At 42.0% G+C, this 19,336-nt stretch overlaps 1 protein-coding gene across 1 annotated transcript in view; it reads right to left on the bottom strand.

The window, feature by feature from the left end:
- Nucleotides 1-251: 251 nt before the first annotated feature.
- LOC115481537 overlaps nt 252-19,336 on the bottom strand; it is a 30,084-nt gene continuing 10,999 nt past the window's right edge. Inside the window, exons 3-12 of the mRNA XM_030220750.1 lie at nt 18,424-18,460; nt 17,175-17,218; nt 16,006-16,649; nt 14,221-14,326; nt 13,716-13,862; nt 9,841-9,901; nt 7,436-7,602; nt 5,644-5,754; nt 4,469-4,588; nt 252-995 (exon numbers count right to left, since the gene is read on the bottom strand). Coding sequence (XP_030076610.1) covers nt 4,472-4,588; nt 5,644-5,754; nt 7,436-7,602; nt 9,841-9,901; nt 13,716-13,862; nt 14,221-14,326; nt 16,006-16,649; nt 17,175-17,218; nt 18,424-18,460 — 1,434 coding nt within the window. The 3' untranslated portion in view covers nt 252-995; nt 4,469-4,471. The remainder of the gene's footprint in view (nt 996-4,468; nt 4,589-5,643; nt 5,755-7,435; nt 7,603-9,840; nt 9,902-13,715; nt 13,863-14,220; nt 14,327-16,005; nt 16,650-17,174; nt 17,219-18,423; nt 18,461-19,336) is intronic.

Here is a 19,336-nt window from a genome sequence, read left to right as displayed (position 1 = left end):
ATTTGTCATGAATTTAATATCAACCATCAGCTCAGTTTGGCTCAGGTTTCAATATGTAGGGTGGAAGATATCTCCGTAAATTAGCTCTCAATGTGGCCCTTTTACTATGCTGTGTTAAAAAGTGGCCTGTGGTATCAGCTGCCCATGGCTTTCCCATGCACTGAGGCCACTTTTAGCATGGCTGTAAAGTGGCCACATTTTCTATTTCTTCAATTAATGGCCATGCACTAATTTCCCAATTAGCATATGGCCATTAGTGCAGGAGCTCTTACCGATACCTATTTACTATGCGGTAAGAGCTCCTGCGGTAACCACATGCTAATCGGTCAGTACACAGCAATGCAGTTATACTAGCCAATCAGTGTCAGGCACACCTACTCTCCACCCCCAGCTCTAAAATATATTTTTTATTTTAAAGTACATAGGTAGCGCTTGCCAAACACAAAACTACTGCAGTAAGCACACGTTAGTGCTTACTGCAGCTTAGTAAAAAGGACCCCGATGTTTGGTACCAATCTTAGAACCATGGAATAGGTGAGTTCATTCATGGAGCTGCCCTTGAGTAAGCTTAATAAGTTAACTCAAGAAACAAGAATAAGACCCTTCTACTGTACTTGAAGCCCAAGGTCTTTTCTCCTTGGAGCTTAGAAGCAAGAATTATCGGCTGTGAGAAAGGCCACACAAATTTTCAATACCAAGGTAAAATTTACCGTTAGCACGCTGTAAATATCATAACATTTGCACTACTGCTCACATGAAACTCCCAGAATATCACATAATGTCATAGAATTTCTGTGTCCCTGCCATGCAAGTCTCCAAAGACAAAGGTTAACAAAGTCCATTCTGCAGACTGAATGGGTTACTCAGGCGCAGAAGATGCTGAGGCTGCTTGCAGTGTTATCTGGCAGTTCCTTCATACCTTTTGGAGATAACGTCTCAGTTACAAGCTCTCATGAAGTCCCAAAGAAGGTGGTCTTAGTGATTCTCCTTGGGATCTGGTTGCAGAAAATGGAAACATTCATCACAAAGGTCAATAGCTTAACTTGTAGGAAAGGACCTTGGTAAGTTCAAAAGATTCCACCTGTACAAACTTATTAGCCTTATGAATGTGTCATCACTATCCAGATTACTTTGTTGATTGTATCATAACCTACACAGTTTAATTTAACAATTTATGTTGTTTAAAACTGGTCAGGTTTAACACGCTCCTTTCCACTTTCTGCTCAATCAGAACCAGGGCTACAATTTATTTTATAAGGTTCCACAAACACTTGTTTTTCCTCTTCTGAATACAGATGTGACCAACTCTTCTATTCTCCCATTCTTGTAAGCTACAACTTTTTCCTGGATAAATGTGCTTTTCTTTTGACAGTTAATGACTTCTTTGGGATTTAAAGGCCCAAGGACCCCTCAAACTAGACAGAGCATGTATAGTGGTAATCTTATAAAACATTTCCCATGTGGAAAGCATGTTTTACCTGAGTAAAATGTGTTATAAAATTGTGTGGGTATATTCATGTGTACAAGTTTGTGATGCCAGTGTTTAACCATGAAGGAGTGCAACCTGCAGCTCTGGCAACCTTGAGACTGGATGGACTGTTCAGGTCTTTATGTGCCATCATTTGCTAATATTATTATTATTATTACATTTGTACCCCGCGCTTTCCCACTCAAAGCAGTTTCAATGCTATTACATAGTAATAGGGATTACAGGATATTGATAAAGAAAATAAAAGTTAAGTATAACAGAATAGACAAAAGTGATGGGTAGGTAGAGAAGGACAGGGGTGAAGGAGTAGGAGATGTGTGGGCAAGGGTGGAAGAGACAGGAGGGGGATGGATTACAGGATAAGCATATGGAAGTTTGGTGGGAAAGATAGTCAAGGTCATTGTCTTCTGGATATGTGATGGGTAGTAGGATTCATAGAATTAGTTTAGTAATACCACTTGTATAAATACACGCTGGCACAAACACAGATAGTTTTATGTGGGCTTCCTGGGGGCATAGTTGCAAGGTCTGCACACATTTTATCAAATATGCTTACACTCATATAAAGTAACACCTACCTTAGGGGTCCTTTTACTAAAAGGGTTGTTGTGCATCAATCCAGAACAGCCCAGTGGTAGTTCCCACCCCCAGCGTGCGCCATTTCCACTGCTACAGTAATATATTAACTATGTCTCCGTAGATATTAGAAAGAGATGACTCAGTTAGCTTAGAATTGACTGTGTCAGCTCTATCGACAATGCACTACGGAGGCGCTCCGTTTCATTTCAGTTCTTCTTCAGGAACTGCCGCGTATAACCACAGAGTATAAAAGAACACCGATTGCGTTGAGGGATTTATTGATACATAGTGCTGTGGTCATCCCATTCTAATATCAATGGAGATATAATTAAATGAATACAGAGAGAATCTGATTTATAAAACACAAACGCCTATGTTTACTAAGGTGCACTATGGGCGCGTTAGCGTTTTTAACACCTGTAAATGGTTTATGCATGTTAAACGCTAATGCACCCATAGAAATGTATAGGTGCATTAGTGTTTAATGCACCTTAAGTTCAAAGATGCGTTAGAAACGCTAACACACCTTAGTAAACATACCTGCAAATGTAAAATATATAAAAAAGAAGAAATATATAAGAGAAGGAATGGGGAGGTTTTTGAGTGATGATGGTAATTAGCTATGGGGTCCTTTTACTAAGCCATGTAAAAAAAGAAGCCTGCAGTACGTTGGGCATGTGTTTTTGGTGTGCACAGAGCCATTTTTTACCACGTCTAGGTAAAAGGGCATTTTTTAAAATGGGCCAGGAAATGGGTGTGCGCTAAATTAAAGCTAGCATACACCTATTTATGGCCTGAGCCCTTACCGCCATCCACTGATCTAGTGGTAAGGGCTCACATGCTACACATGCTGTAACCGTTCAGCACACACCAACTGCTGATTACCGCCGGAAATGCCGTGTGCAGTAGAAAATAAAAACATCATTTCTACTGCCAGAATAAGCAAGTGCCAAATCCAAAATTACCACCAGGGGGTGCACTAGCCTGGCGGTAGTCTCATTTTGGCGCACGCTGCATGTGCGTAGGCCCTACTGCAGCCTAATAAAATATCTCTGTAGGCTTAAGCAATAAGGAAGTCTTTTCTTCCATATTTATTTATTTATAACATTTATACCCCACATTTTCCCACCCGTTGGCAGGCTAACATCAGTCCGTAAAGGCAATCGCCAATCCGGTAAACAAACAAATGAACTATAGTAAGGTGAATAGGAAGGATAGTAATTACAAGGGAAAAGAGGGAAGGGTAATAAAAGCCCATCAGGTCCATAAATTAGTTGTATTCCAGGAATTATGGATTTAAGACGGGTCCATTAGGGTAAGCCTTTCCAAATAAGCTGGTCTTAAGAGATTTTCTGAAGTTCAGATGATCATGAATAGTTTTCACAGATTTAGGTAATGCATTCCATAGTTGAGTGCTAATAAAGGAAAAGGTGGACGCGTAAGTGGATTTATACTTGAGACCATTACAGGTAGAACGATGGAGATTTCAACATGAACGGGATGATCTGCAAGAATTCCTAGTATATTCACAGTGAAACAAGTTTAGTCAGTTTGGTGTAAATCCCAACACCTCAATTAGGTTCAGATCAGGTGTATTCTATAATAATGCACATAGATTTTAGGAATGCCCATGCTCCATCAACGGCAATGCCCCCTTTTCAGCTATGTGACTTAGAATTTAGGTGTACCAAATTGTAGAATACACTTAGGGCTCCTTTTATGAAGCTGCGGCAAAAGGGGGCCTGCCCTGGCGTTGGCATGTGTTTTTGATGTACCAAGGCCCCGTTTACCGCAGTGGGTAAAAGGCAGGTCTTTGGGTGGTTTTTTTTTTCAAGAAATGGCCGGTACTTCCCTTTTACTGAGTGATAAGCCCGCATTGGGCTTACCGCCACTTTGTAAACGGACCTCTTAATGAGTTGTGCACGTAAATCTCAATTAATGCCAATTAGTGCTGATAATTGCTTGTTAACATCCAATTAACAGCGCTGATTAGCTAGTTAACCAATTAAGTTATGCGCATTGTTACAGAATGCGCTTCGGTTTCTGCACAGATTTTCAGGTACCATATATAGAGTCCGGGCATTAGTGCCAGGGTGGACCCGGAAGTTAACAAGGCATCACTGATATTCAATGCTGGTGCCCGGGTAACTAACTGGGCAAGTAGGACCACATAAAGTGCAATCTAAACTGTGCTTGGTTAGTTATTGGGAACTGGTACTGAATATTAGCAGTACCTAGATAACTGCAAAGACCCACAGTGCCAGGACCCAGATAAGGGCTGGCACTGAATATCTGGGTCTAATTTAGCCCATGATGTACTGTGTATAAAAATAAAATGCTGCCTGCTACGAACTGAGTATCGACTGGGTTCCCCCCCCCCCCCCCCCCAACTATACGTACCTTCTACAGCATAGTCAATTTGCTTGAAAAGTCAGTAGAAAAATAAGAAGATTCTTTTTTTTGTATTTCTGGAAATGTTTTTTCAGCAGCTACATCCAGCAATGCATATGCAGCACAGTCCTTCAGAAAAGAGAGCATAGCATGTTAAATCACTTCTTTATTTTTGCATATATGCAATAGTTACTTGCCCAACATGACACTGTGGGGATAACAGTGGCGTTCCTAGGGTGGCGAAAGGACACCTCCCCCCCAGCGAAAGGACACCCCCTGGGTGCATTTTTACCTGGCAGGCAGGCAGACCTAGGTCCATCCCCCCCTACCTGTTACACTTGTGGTGCTAAGTGTTGAGCCATCCAAACCCCCCCAAAACCCACTGTACCCACTGTACCCACATGTAGGTGCCCCCCTTCACCCATAAGGGCTATTTGTGGGTTGTTTTTTAATTTTTAGAAGTGCCCTCTAGGGTGCCCGGTTGGTGTCCTGGCATGTCATGGCATGTCATGGGACCAGTGCACTACAAATGCTGGCTCCTCCCACGACTAAATGCCTTGGATGTAGCCAGGGTTGAGATGGCTGCTTTTAGCTTCCATTATCGCTGAAAAACAAAAGCGGCCATCTCAAACCCAGCTAAATCCAAGGCATTTGGCTGGTTCGAACCGTATTATCGAAACAAAAGATGGCCGGCCATCATTTTCGATAATACGGTTACGGCCAGCTGTTGCGCCGCCGGCAAAATAGATTGCCGGCGCCATTCGATTATGCCCCTCCACGTTACTATGAATATACCTGGCTAAAGTTATCCAGGTAACTTTATACGAATAACTCTAGGGCAGCCTTTTCTCTGATCAAACTTATCCACCTAACTTTACCTGGCTAGTGCTGAGAAGCTGCAGCCCTGTGATGGCTCATATACTGCCTCCATACATGCAGGTAAAGTTCACTGGTCAATGATTTTCCCAAAACAAGATGTCTGCTAATACAGGGGAATGGGGTAATTTAAAACCTTGAAGATTTGTCTGGCTAACTTTCAATAGTCAATGAGTCTCATTCTCCTTTGAAATATTTTTTTATGAAAAATGTTTTGTGTTCACTCTTGTGTTAACTATTTCTTCTGAAATGGAAATGATTAGATGTTTTTAAGTTACTGGGAAATGTTAATGCCCTGATAAGGTTACCTCTTTAAGAAACCCATGTAGGTCAGGGCAGCGAGCTTGAAAAAAGTCCAACAATTCAGTATTCCCTTCAGTATCAGCAAACTGGAAAGCAGTCTTATAATATTTGGGGTCCTAGGAAAAATGAACATTAGATTTAGGACACTATAGAGAGTTCCACATAACATTTTGAATGGTATAGAGAAGTTGATCGCTGAACTATTTTTTAAAACATTTTACAAGGTGCTCCTTAACAATTTCCAACCTTTATGAAAGTAACTCAACATTTTCATGAGCTTTACATTATCTCTCATATACATGTATACCCCCCCCCCCCAAACACACACAAGATATGATTAGCACACCATGGTTTTGATGCATAGAAACAAAGAAAATGATGGCAGATAAAGACCATGTGGTCTATCCAGTCTGTCCATCCATACCATCATCTAATCTCTACTATACCCTCCTCTCCGTTAGATTTCCCTCTGTGCTTGTGCTATGCTTTCATGAACTCAGATACAGTCACCTTCATTGGGAGGCTGTTCCAGATATCCACCACCCTTTCCATGAAGAAGCATTTTCTTGGATTACTCCTGAGTCTATCCTTTTTCACCTTCATCCTATGTCCCCTCATTCCAGAGCTTCCTTTCAATTGAAGGAAACCTGCCTCCTTGCATTTATGCCATGGAAGTATTTAAATATATCTGTCATATCTCCTATCTCCTTCCTTTCTTTCAAAGTATACCTATTCAGATCTTTAAGTCTTTATGCTTATAGCAAAGACCACTGACCATTTAATAGCTGTCCTCTAGGCCAACTCCATCCGGTTTATATCTTTTTGAGGTTGTGGTCTTCAGAATTGTACACAGCATTCTAAATAAGATCTCACCAGAGATTTATACAGAGGCAATATCGCTTTTTGTTTCTTACTGGCCATTCCTCTCCTTATGTACCCAAGCATCCTTCTGGTTTTTGCCATTACCTTTTCTACCTGTTTGACTACCTTAAGGTCATCAGATACAATCACCCCTTGAAGTTACAAATGGTATAACATACTTAGTTGAAAATCTCACTTAAAATCCTGAAGCACAATGTGGTGAGCAATTGTAGCATGTGAACACAACATTCTCAGTCACATGGTGCTAAACATTGCTAAAATAGAGAACAGGGAACTATCTAAGCTTCCAGAGTTCACTGGACTTTCAGCTCCCTCTGGGGCCCTTGCTGTGTATTTTTACAGGTTGAATGGTTGTTAGTGGTAGCATTAGAGAGTTTGCAAACTTTGGCAAAGAACTGGTGTATGAGTGTCAGGTAAAGGGCACAACAGAACAGCGGGAAATCAACGAGGCAATCCAGGGACAAATGAGACAACCTTGAAATCTTAAAAAATGTATTGATAAAAGACTCGATACAGCACCATGTTTTGGCTAAAGGTCTGCCTCCGGAGTCTTTCTATACAATCTTGAGAGCAAAAACATCTGATGGAAAATGTACCAAAAGTTATTGACAATGAACAAGGTTTTAAGAAAGACCTTTTAATAGGAAACCATGGCGCAGGGTGGCTCTGCTTCTGAACAAATTGGCAAAGTGTCTTCTATCAATAAACTTTTTTGAGATTTCAAGGTTGTTTCATTTGTCCCTGGATTGCCTGGTTGATTTCCCGCTTTTCTGTTGTTTACTTGTGTCCATTGTGGGATTCCACTGTTCCTCAGGTGGACTTTCTCTGGCAGGGAAAGGGCAACACTGCTGATTCCCACCATGTTTGTTTTACATTTGCAACCATTTTCACAGTCCTGGTGTTATCGTGTCTCACCCGTGCCATAGGATTGGCTCCCATCCGGAGTAAGCAGCCCATCCCCTCCAGAAGAAGGGCTTTCCTCAGACTTAGAATCTTCTGGACATTGCTGGAGAAGGTGATGTTCTCAGTCTTTTTTATCACTGTGTTGTGTGCCAGAACTGCACAGTGCAATGGAGTTAAGCCTTAAGGAGGAGAATTGGAATAGTTTCAAGATCTAAGGCAATATGGGCCTCATTAAAATAGTATATACATTTAGGGCCAGATTCTATATAAGGCGCCAAAAAGAAAATAAAAACTACACCTAGGCATATTCTTTAAACTCCGCCTAAAGTTAGGTACAGTTTATAGAACATGCCCAGAGCCTGTCCACAAGACTAAATTTAGTCACAGGTATTTATGCCAAGTAAAACTTGGTGTAAATGCTGGAGACTAAGTTAGGCACGGAGCAGATGTATTCTATATCAGTGCGCATAGATTTTAGAAACATTCACAACCTACCCATTCCATGCCCATGGTCATGGCCCCTTTTCAGTTCTGCATCTTAGAATTTACGTGCAGACCTTTACAGAATACGCTTAGCAGACTCTGCACATAAATTCTAATTATCAGCACTGATTGGCTTGTTAAGATAATTAAGTTTCATGCACAAATCAGAATACAACTCCGGTCACACTATATAGACTCTGGGGCTTTGGGGGCAATTGCATAAATGGACACCCCAAGTCAGGCACCTAGATGCAGGGCACTGAGCACTAAGGGGCCAATATTCAGACCACAGAAGGCAGCCCATCCAACTCCCGCAGTGAATGGTGAGGTCAGATGTTCAATGCTAGGCCATTTCCAGGGACTGGCATTGAATATTTGGTTTACTTTTGGTTGGTTTAAACGTAACCAGCCAAGCCAATATTCAGCACTGGACGATTAAGTTTATACCCCCAGGATTCTATATGTCATGCTGAGATTTCCGAGTGGAATGGGCGGGTCATGAGCATTTCTAAAATCTATGTTTGTTGTTATAGAATATACCTGCTCCACACCTAATTTAGATGTTGGGATTTACACCAGGTTTTACTTTGCGTAATTAACCATGACTAAATTTAGTCACGTGGCTCGCCACTCAGCGTATTCTATAAACCGGGTAGAAATTTAGGCTTATTCTATGAAGTACGACTAAATTAAAGTGTACTTTATTGAATACACCTAAGCTAATTTCATTTTGGTGCCAGATTTTTAGGTGTTGTATATAGAATCTATTCCATTGTGTCCAGAGATAGGCCTGCTGTTTAGGCGGCCTGAATTGACCGCCAAACTTAGCCAGCAATGCACTGAATATTCATGGCTATCCTGCTATATCATGTGATAAAGCCAGCTAAATAGCACTGAATATCAGGGGGTAATTCCGTAATGGCATCTTGGCGCCAAGATTTCATTATACAAAACTAGCATAAGTCAATTTCTATGCCTGCATTTAGATGAATCCACTTATACCAATTCAATAGCAGGCATAAGTGGGCTCCTAAATACAACACTTACACATCTAACTTACAGTACTCTAGATTATGCGCATAAATGTTGGAGCTGCCTTTGCCCTACCCAGCGGCGTACCAAGGGTGGGGTGGTGGGGGCGGTCCGCACCAGGTGCACGCCGCTGGAGGGGTGCAGAGAGCAGCCGCGCACCTGTCGGCTCCGCTGGTTCCCTGTTCCCTCTGCCCCAGAACAGGTTACTTCCTGTTCTGGGGCAGAGGAAGCAGGGAGCCAACGGAGCTGAGAGCCACGTGGCTGCTCCCAGCAGCTAAGAATGCACCCGGGGGGGGGGGGGAGGTTGATGCGCCGGGGGTGGTGGTGTCATTGCGCTGGGGGGAGGGGGTGTCATGCTGCACCCGGCGGGGGTGCGCATTGGCGATCTGCCCTGGGTGGCAGCCGACCTAGGATCATTACTGGCCCTACCCATGCCCCTCCCTTTTCAATGCCTCTAATTAAGAGGCTGTAAGTGCTCCTGCATCGACCCCAGTAGGTAGCATGTACACTAATGGCTACATCAGCAAGACTTGCATTTTTTTTTTTAACAAAGCCTAAAACATGCTGCATAAAATCTGGGCTTACAGCACGGGAAAATTCCATGGTAAAACGGGCTACGCCTAGATTTCAAGGCACTGTAGTAAAAGAGCCCCTTAATTTGCATTAAGATTATAAAATGCATATAAATACAAAATTTTCTCTAACCCTGCCCCTGGGAACACCCCTTCTAGTTTGTCTAGTTTATAAAATACATGTGAATGCAAAACATTTTTAACCCTACCATTGGGAACATCTCCACTCAGTTTACATGTATTTTAGATGCTCCATTTTAAAGGATTTCTTTCTGTGCATAAAGCACTTCTTTATGTACAGAAATGTCTTTTAAGGTTTTAAAATCTCACCATTCTTGTCAATTGCGTCAACTTCAATTTGAAAGCCTTCTTTTTTGCTCTTCTTCAAAATCTGAAATAAAGTTGAGAAACTAGGAATGAAACTTCTGTTTTAGGGGTAGGCTAAGTAGCATGGAAGCAATCCAAGCAAAAATCAGAACTAGAGGGTAGTTTGGATAATTTATGTGGAACTGGGACAGGCCATGGATATGATCAAACAAACCCAAAGTCCATTTAGCTTATTTTCAACAGTAATTTAAAACAGAGTTTTAACCCTGTAGAGCCTTCATCTCTGTCTGCCAATGACAGCAGTTTGTTAGCAAAAGATAAAGTAAAAAGACATTCTCATTGTGGACATTACTTGGCATCTTCAATAATGATATCAGTTAAAGAATTTAAGGGCCCGATATTCAGCTGGTGATGATCAGTGGTTTGCTTTTCAGTGAGGGCTGAAACAGGAGAGGTCAGTTTTCATAGGGGCCCTTTTACTAAGCCGTGTAGGTTCCTACACGCACCCAATGCACATCAATTTGGAGTTACCGTCCAGCTACCGTGAGGCCTGTGCAGTAATTTTATTTTTTACGCGCATCCACTATATATTTTATTTTTTGGCGCGTGGTGAAAATCAGGCAGTAACTTCAACTTGACATGCATAGGAAATTACCGCACATTTAACGCGAAAGACTTTACCACTAAGTCAATGGCTGGCAGTAAGGTCTCGGACCCAAAATGGATGCACACCAATTTTTGTTTTGCCGCACGTCCATTTTCAGCAAAAATTTAAAAAAGGCCTTTTTTTACAGGTGCGCTAAAAAATGGATCGGCGCGTGCGCCCAAAACCCACGCCTATACTACCGCAGGCCATTTTTCAGCACACCTTAATAAAAGGACCACAAAGTGATTTATACAGGTGAAAAGTAATTGGCTGTCTGAAAACTGCGCTCCCTCAATGTAGCTAAAGGTTTACGTGGAGGGGCATAATCGAACACGAACGCCCATCTCCATGGGCGTCTATGTCCGAGAACGGGTACATGAAGGGGCGGAACAGACCATATTTTTGGAAAAATGGGCGCCCATCTTTTTTTTCGATAATACGGTTTGTGCCGGGCAAATGCATTGGATTTGTGCGGATTTGAGCTGGGTGGTTTCGTTTTTCAGCGATAATGGAAACTGAAGGAGCCCAGCTCAAAAACGAACAAATCCAAGGCATTTGGTCATGGGAGGGGCCAGGATTCGTAGTGCACTGGTCCCCCTCACATGCCAGGACCCCAACCGGGCACCCTAGGGGGCACTTGTAACAAAAAAAAAAGTTAAATACCTCCCAAGTCCAAAGCTCCCTTCCTTTGGGTGCTGAGCCCCTCAAATCCCCCCCACAACCCACTGCCCACAACTCTACACCATTACCATAGCCCTTATGGCTGAAGGGGGCACCTACATGTGGGTACAGTGGGTTTTGGGGGCAGTTTGGAGGGCTCCCATTTACCACCACAAGTGTAAGAGGTAGGGGGGATGGGCCTGGGTCCACCTGCCTGAAGTCCACTGCACCCACTAACAACTGCTCCAGGGACCTGCATACTGCTGTGATGGAGCTGGGTATGACATTAGAGGCTGGCAAAAAAGATTTTAAAGTTCTTTTTTTTGGTGGGAGGGGTTAGTGACCACTGGGGGAGTCTGGGGAGGTCATCCGCAATTCCCTCCGGTGGTCATCTGGGCAGTTGGGGCTCTTTTTGAGGACTTGTTCATGAAAAAAAAGGGTCCAAAAAAGTGACCTAAAATTGCAGTAAAAACGCCTTTTTATTTATTATTGGCCGAAGGCGCCCATCTCTCCTCGGCCGATAAACACACCCCAGTCCCGCCTTCACCACACCTCCGACAGGCCCCCGTCAACTTTGTTCGTTCCCGCGATGGACTGCAGTTGAAGACGCCCCAAATCGGCTTTCAATTATACCGATTTGGGCGCCTTTGCGAGATGGGCGTCCATCTCCCGATTTGGGTCAAAATATGAGCGCCCATCACTTTCAAAAATAAGGCTGATATTGTTCCACCACACATGCATTTTTAGTTACATTGAGAGGAAGCATTCCTGGAGTCATGTTTAGGTTGGATGAGGAAAGGAAAGGTATGTATGTACACTGTGCATACACTTTCAGCAAAGCTCTATCTATTGAAAAAGCAGATGCAAGTGATTTCATGTACTTCATATATTCTATTCTAGGCAAGGTTCAAAGTGAAAATACATTTGCACTTACACTTTGAAAACTGGTGCATAGCCCAAAGGCAAAAAAATATCTGCAGTTTAAGTCCCAATGTGGACTGTTTGAAAATGGTCCCTCAAATAATAGTCAAATTGGAGCAATATGTGATGTTAGTGAGGGTGATGCTGCAATGAGACATTACAAATAATTGCTGAGCCATATATAAGCTCTACTTTGATATCTTTTTAGGATACGTTATTATCCTTGGGAGGTTTCTTTGATGGATCCCTTACTTTTGGCCCTCAGGACACATGGGTAGTAGTAAAATGTTTTTATGACCTCAGAAGGATTAGATTAGAGAAGGCATTTTTGATTGAATGCCTTATTGCACACCTTCATATTACATCATTTAGTCTACTGGAATTCACTCATTGTTGGTTGTCCTCAGCTGCTATCCAGCGACTTCAGCTAGTAGAAAATACAACTGTTAAATTGCTATATGGAACAAAGAAATATGATCACGCTATACCACTCCTCTCAGCTCAGCACTGGCTTCCGATAAGTTGTCAGCTTTTGTACAAAATTCTTTTTCAAGCCTATAAGGCATTATATACTGGATGTCCATTTCATCTTTCAAGAATGTTTGTGCCCTATATGTCAGGGTAAACATTACATTCCTCTTTTCTGTGATACATTTAGACACCTCACGCTTGCTGTCTTGCCCCCTCTTTATGGAATCAGATGCCAGTTGACCTCGGGTCCGAACCATCTTACAGAAAAAGGAAAGAAGATTTTAGATACAAGAATAAAAAAAAGAAAATAATAAAAAGAAAAGGAGAGAGAAGGGGGGGGGGGGGGGAAGAAACGATGGTACTACTGGCTATTAAGAAAATGACTTGTATTTCTGGATTACTTACTGGAACAGGTAGACGTGAAGCATCTGTTTACACTTTCCAAAAATACTAGGACTAGGGAGCATGCAATGAAGCTACAAAGTAGTAAATTTAAAATGAATCGGAGAAAATGTTTCTTCACTCAACGTGTAATTAAACTCTGGAATTCGTTGCCAGAGAATGTGGTAAAGGCAGTTAGCAGAGTTTTAAAAAGGTTTGGATGGCTTCCTAAAGGAAAAGTTCATAGACCACTATTAAATTGGACTTGGGGAAAATCCACTATTTCTGGGATAAGCAGCTTAAAATGTCTTGTACTTTTTTTGGGATCTTGCCAGGTATTTGTGACCTGGATTGGCTACTGTTGGAAACAGGATGCTGGACTTGATGGGTCTTTGGTCTGTCCCAGTATGGCAATACTTATGTACTTATGTAGAATTTGCTACAGATGTACAGTGTAGATTTGATCACGTCCTAGACTACCACATAGAGAGAACTACAAGACAATCAAGAGAAGGCTGGATGTGATGGACCTCTGGTTTTCTTTCAGCCTTTCCAACCATACAACTATGTAACTTGCCACATCAGAGTAAGTGGAACTGACATTTCAGTCACCGTATTGTGGCTTTCTTCAGGGGTTCCACTTACTCAGATGAGGCAAGATCTGGACAACTGGAAGAACCATGACACCAGCTGATGAAGCTTAAGAGAACACAATAATACCATGTTTGTTTTTTTGTGAAGCACCTAGAATTAGAGATAATGCAGTATATAAGAACTTTTAAATAAATAAAATAAAAACCTTCAGAACTCTCACGTGTCCATTCTCTGCACAAAGGTGAAGTGGTGTCTTTCCCAAACTGTCCCTTTCATTGGTGTTGGCACCCAGTGAGATCAGATCATGGACCATCAAGTATTGGTCCCTCTCTGCAGCAAGGTACAATGCAGTCTACAGCCAAAGACAAAGAAGAAGAAAGAATGATACAAGGGTGGCCAGTCATGTTGGCTAATTTCTTTAAGTTGCAAAAATATACCTGATAACTAACAATAAACCTTATGCTGGGTTGATTAATTTTGCCCTGAACGTGGAGCACATTTTTCTGCAGAAAGTTGAGATAATTTTCTGCTGGACTGAATGGACTTCTGGTCTTCTTTCAACCTAATCAGCTATGGAACTTCTGCTTTATGCTTTGATGGAAACTTCTCTGCACCTCTTGCTCCAAAAATCACAACAGCAGAATCCACAGACCTTTTCCACGTTTATATGTCTCAGCTTTATGACATGGTTTGCCCATGGAGTTTCATACCCGGTTTAAGGCATCCTTCACATCAATCTGATTTAGTGCAGAAAACCTTTGTGCAAGGGCATAGACCAGTGCCCTCTTGCCCTGAACGACAGCAGTGTGGATCAACCTGGAAAAAGACAAGTCTTACACTTTATTATAATAGCTATATGCCTAACCTTCACAATAACAACTACACAAACCTATCCTATGCCAACATACATGGTAGATGTACTGTTCTAGTGAGCTACTTTTCTTTCCATTCACAGCTTTAATTCCTCTTTCTCTTAATCACACTTCCCATTACATTTATACCCTAAATACTTCCTACTTTCATGCAAAATCCCACTGCATGCTCATGCGCCTCTTATTAACTCAAGTACAAATCCATGGGACTATGGATCCCCAGGACAGTAGAAATGTAAAACGACTATACAGTCTTCTAATGAATATTAGTACACTCTAGCTCAATAAATCTACAACTTTGTGAAGATCCCCACACAGGCTCACACTCCTTGTGTATAAATCTTGTGGTGCTCCCACCCGGACAGTAGTGCCTAGATATCACGAATATATCAAATGTATCTAAATATATAGTGTAATGTGGAGAAAGAAGTCTCAGAGTCGCCGCCCCACCAGTCCACTTCCACCGGCTATAAGGCAAGAGTTTGGTGTGCCATCACATGTGACTTCAAAAAACTCCACATATAAATGGTATCCATCATAGATGCATTTTCTTCTACTGTCTTAGTGTGTCCACTATCTATTCTACCTATGTGCTGTATTTCCTAAATTCAATGTCTCTCAATTGTTTCTTTACTTGGCAGAATTAATATCTTCAAAAATGAATACAATTGTCTCAAAAAAACAAACAGAGGGGGGCCGCCCCCAAAGCACTTAGCTTAGTATAGTCGCCAAAGTGTCCATCTACTCACGGCCCCTCTCTCTGGTTACCCTACAGGGTATACAGTGCCAGAATACTGCATTGTTGTATTGGAATGCAGGATGAATACTTGAAGAGCAATTCTATAATTGGCACATATGCATAAGCACCCAAGGCACTAGTCTGTAAGGACATGTACTAGTGTTTTAGGGGGGAGTTCTATAAATAGTGCTAAAAAATGGGCCATGAAAAAAATTGTCACTAACCCCCGGATTCCAGATAGCACACCTAGAGTTCAGCACCGAAACCCAAGTGGATTCTATAACAATACACATAACTTAACTGGTTTAACAAGCTAATCAGCATTGTTAGCAGCACTTAACAAGCAATAGTGAGCATTAATTGGTAATAATTTAGAATTTACGCAAACAAATCCATATACAGTAAAGAAAAGTAGCACCAGAAATGCATGCATTCTCTTTCAAATGGGTTTTGATATTTGTGCAGTCTATTCCTTAGAGGAAAAGGCTAATATTCTTCAACAATCCTAGAGGCACAGCTAACCAGTCTGGTTTTCAGAATGGCCACAGTAAATGTGCATATACCAGATATTCAATTTATGCACATTGATGTCATAAATACAGTATGCATTATGGCCATTCTAAAAACCAGACTGTTAAATGTGTCTCCTGGGCAGGGTTGTTAACCCCTGAGATTATGGGTCTGAACATCAGGGTTCCTGAGTTCTAGCACTCTCTCTCTCCCTCTTCTTGGCTTTCAGCCAGTTTCTATGTCCCTGTGCAGGGCTCAGAGAGGAGTGGTAAGTATGAGCTGGTAGCTCTTCCTGACTTGTCTCAGCCTCAGATCAATAAGTTCAAGCAGCAACTTGAATGGCAGAAACCATACTCTTTGACAAAATCACATACCAATTGCCCTTGTCATCTTTAGCTGTTAATATTTCCACTGGAATTTTTCTGAGAAAACTCTCCTCCCTCTGGAGCTGGAACTGGAAGAATGAGAGGGCAGAGGAGTTTTGGACTGTAGAGGTTGGTCCTTGTGCTGATGAATCTAAACTTAGCACAGGATCTAGAGGGTTATGAGCAGCTTCACTACATGCATTGGAAGTGTCCACAGACAAGTGCAGAGTATTTCCTGGGGCAGGCACAGGTAAGTCTCTGAAAGAACAAGTCACTGTATCCTGGTGGCAGGTGAAGCTTTCAGTTCTGCCAATTCGAGAAAGGCAAGAGGATTCCAGTAGCTTTGATGCTAACAGGTCTGTTGAGTTCATCAAATTCTGAGATAAGGAGGGCAGAATATATGATGTTTGGAGCTTGGGAAAGGAGTAACAGGGCTGTACAGTTGAAGCACTTTGGCTTATGTCTACATGACTTTTCTTCAGTTCATTGCTGTTGTCTATTCCAGGTTGTCCTGGAGGATAGCTCTCAGAACAGCAGTCTGGGTTGGGAAGTTCACGGTACAAGTTTGTCGGATTCAAGTCATCCTTCAGTATCTCAACTAGGATGTCCAGATCCTTCAGTTTCTCCAGAACTTGCTTTGTCTCTTTCTTTCTCTAAAAACCAAAAAAACAAGTCACACGTGCAGCTACTGAGCCAGAATGTTTAGGGGTCCTTGTACTAAGCTGTGGTAAACACTAATGAGTGCTTAGAATAGCTTAAAAGGGCTTACCATGGGGTGTGCTGAGGTGGCCCCTGGTAAATTTCAAATGTGTGCGTTACCCATGCGCTAAAAAAATAATTTTTATTTTGTGGTCAAGGGAGATGTCTGGGGGCGTACCGTGGGCGTTACTGTGCTAAGCAGCAAGTCAGCATTGCTGTGCGCTAACTGATTAGCTCAGGGATTAGTGAGTCGGCCATTCCTGCCACAAAATAAATGGCATAAGGGCTCATGTGCTAATTTTTGTTAATGGCCGTGCGCTAATGGCAACATTAGCACATGATCATTAATTTGGAAAATAGATAATTGGCCATTTTCTGGCAGCAGTATAGACGGCCTTAGTGAACAGGAAAAATCCCGCGTAAGGGCACGATAAGACCACTTTCTACTACAGCTACGAAGAGCAAAGAACATTACTCACAGGTCTCTGCTGCTGGCTTGAATAAGAACAGATTTCCCTTTTCCCTACAGGAAAGAAACACAAGATATTGTGACTGAATAAAAACGGTGTCTACATTTTTCCTAAGTGTTCTACACCCTTAAGGGGCAACTCGATAAGCAAAGATAAAGCCAAAGTAAACTCAGCATGTGAATTAAATTACCAGTTTCTATAACAGGGCTTAAACACAGCAGATCTTCGTAGAATAAGATGACCACACCATTCACATAGAAGCAATCTGAGCCAGGGTGGGAAGCAGGAAGTGAGATACAAGACAGCTGTCACTGTAACCACCATCAGAGCTGACATTTTGGTCCTCAAACTCCTGTAAGGGATTCTATGGGGCTTAGGGAACTCCACAGGAAGGGCTGGATGTTGCAGACTTTCTCATAGTCAGAGAATCACAGGAGATGAGGTCTTGGTCATAGGGGATGAGCCGAGCCCGTCCTGATATTAGCACCATTGTATCCAAGGATGTGTCGTTTCAATTTCTGTAAGAAGGGAAAAACCTATTCCTTATGGCAATGGTGCTCAAACCATTCAGGCTTTCTCCCCTAGCCAATTAAGTCTTTATACTATCCCTAATGAATACGCATTGCAGATGTATATCATGCATATTCATTAGGGATCTCATGAAAACCAGATGGCTGGGAGAGGGCCCAAAGACCAACTGAAACACCATCTGGCCACCTTATAGTAAACCTCAGAGCAGACTTTTATCCTATCTGATAAGGCATCTTTATGATCAAATTATGATAGGAAGGATTAGGGGTGTGGATTATTTTTCCTGTGCGTACCATATGATGCAGTGTAATCAATCACAGGAGACCTCACCTTGCTCAATCAAATGTTGGCGCCTTCTATCATTTTATGCAACAATTGTCTAAGTCAATAGCTCATGTTTCCACTGGTGGAGGAGATGACCCAGTGAACTGCTGTATGAAATATTACACAGCTCCAATGATAACCTTCATTCTTACCTTATTATCATAAGGAAACTATAAGCTGGTTTTACTGAAAGATAAGAACATTGAGGTTCTTTGATAACCATTTTGTTCAAAGCATTTTGCCAATACAGAGCACAAGTTTATCTGATACTTGCTTTGCATACCTCAGAAATGGAAATCATCATGCTGGGATCTGAACCTGTTGTGCATAGACATCACGGGCAGACATCTTAGATGTAAACATTTCTTTCAAACAGTGCTGTTACTAACATTAGAGTACATACCTAAAGAGCCCTGGGATGACAGCTTGGGGATTCTTCTCTAAAGGGGTGGAAAGCATACAATCAGCTTTGTTAGGGAAAGCATCAGGAATAATGTTGCAGGAAATGTGCACACTTATTCTAAAATATTTGGATTTAATTACTTGCATGTTCCAAACCCAAGTTCAGGGTGAGTTATAATCATAGTAAAAAAAACAAACAGCGGAGGTGACCAAAAACAAAAAGAACGATCCACACCAAGGGTGCTGCAAAATTTATTTAATCTTCAAAAGACTTGAGACAAATCATGCTTCGGCCACTAGGGCCTGCGTCAGGAGTCTCAAGGGTGGTCAATAATCTAAATATCAGCACACTGTGTTTAAATAGCAAATATCCAGTAAAATCCTACAGCAAAAGAGCAGCTACAAAAAGTTAGCAGAAAAACATAAGTTGCCCAACGTTCAAAGGAAAATGGCTGCTAAAACAGCACTTAAGCGGTTATCCAACGATATTCAGTGCTGCTTAGCAGCTTTAAAAAATCCGGTTATATTGGGCAATATAGTCGGCTATCCGCCGATTTTTAAAGTGAGAGTGGCCAAGTTAGGTGGCCATATTTGGCCACCACAATAGGTGGAATAACTTTGGCCGGTCTCACTTTCAGCGGGATATTCAGTGGGGGATAACCGGTTAACCCTCGCTGAATATCAGCAGATAGCCAGTTAAGTGCTACTTAACCAGTCAGCAGCTGTGCTGACCCGTTAAATAGCACTGAATATTGGGGGTTATGTTTTTCTGTGAACTTTTTGCCATAGGTTTTTACCGGATATTTGATATTTAAACACAGTGTGCTGATATTTAGATTATTGACCACCCTTGAGACTCTTGACACCAGTGGCGTAGCCAGACAGTCAATTTAGGATGGGTCTCAGCCCAAAGT

The sequence above is a fragment of the Microcaecilia unicolor genome, chromosome 12, assembly GCF_901765095.1.
Source record: "Microcaecilia unicolor chromosome 12, aMicUni1.1, whole genome shotgun sequence".
Classification (NCBI taxonomy): Eukaryota; Metazoa; Chordata; class Amphibia; order Gymnophiona; family Siphonopidae; genus Microcaecilia; species Microcaecilia unicolor.
This window is presented reverse-complemented; position numbering and strand designations above follow the sequence as displayed.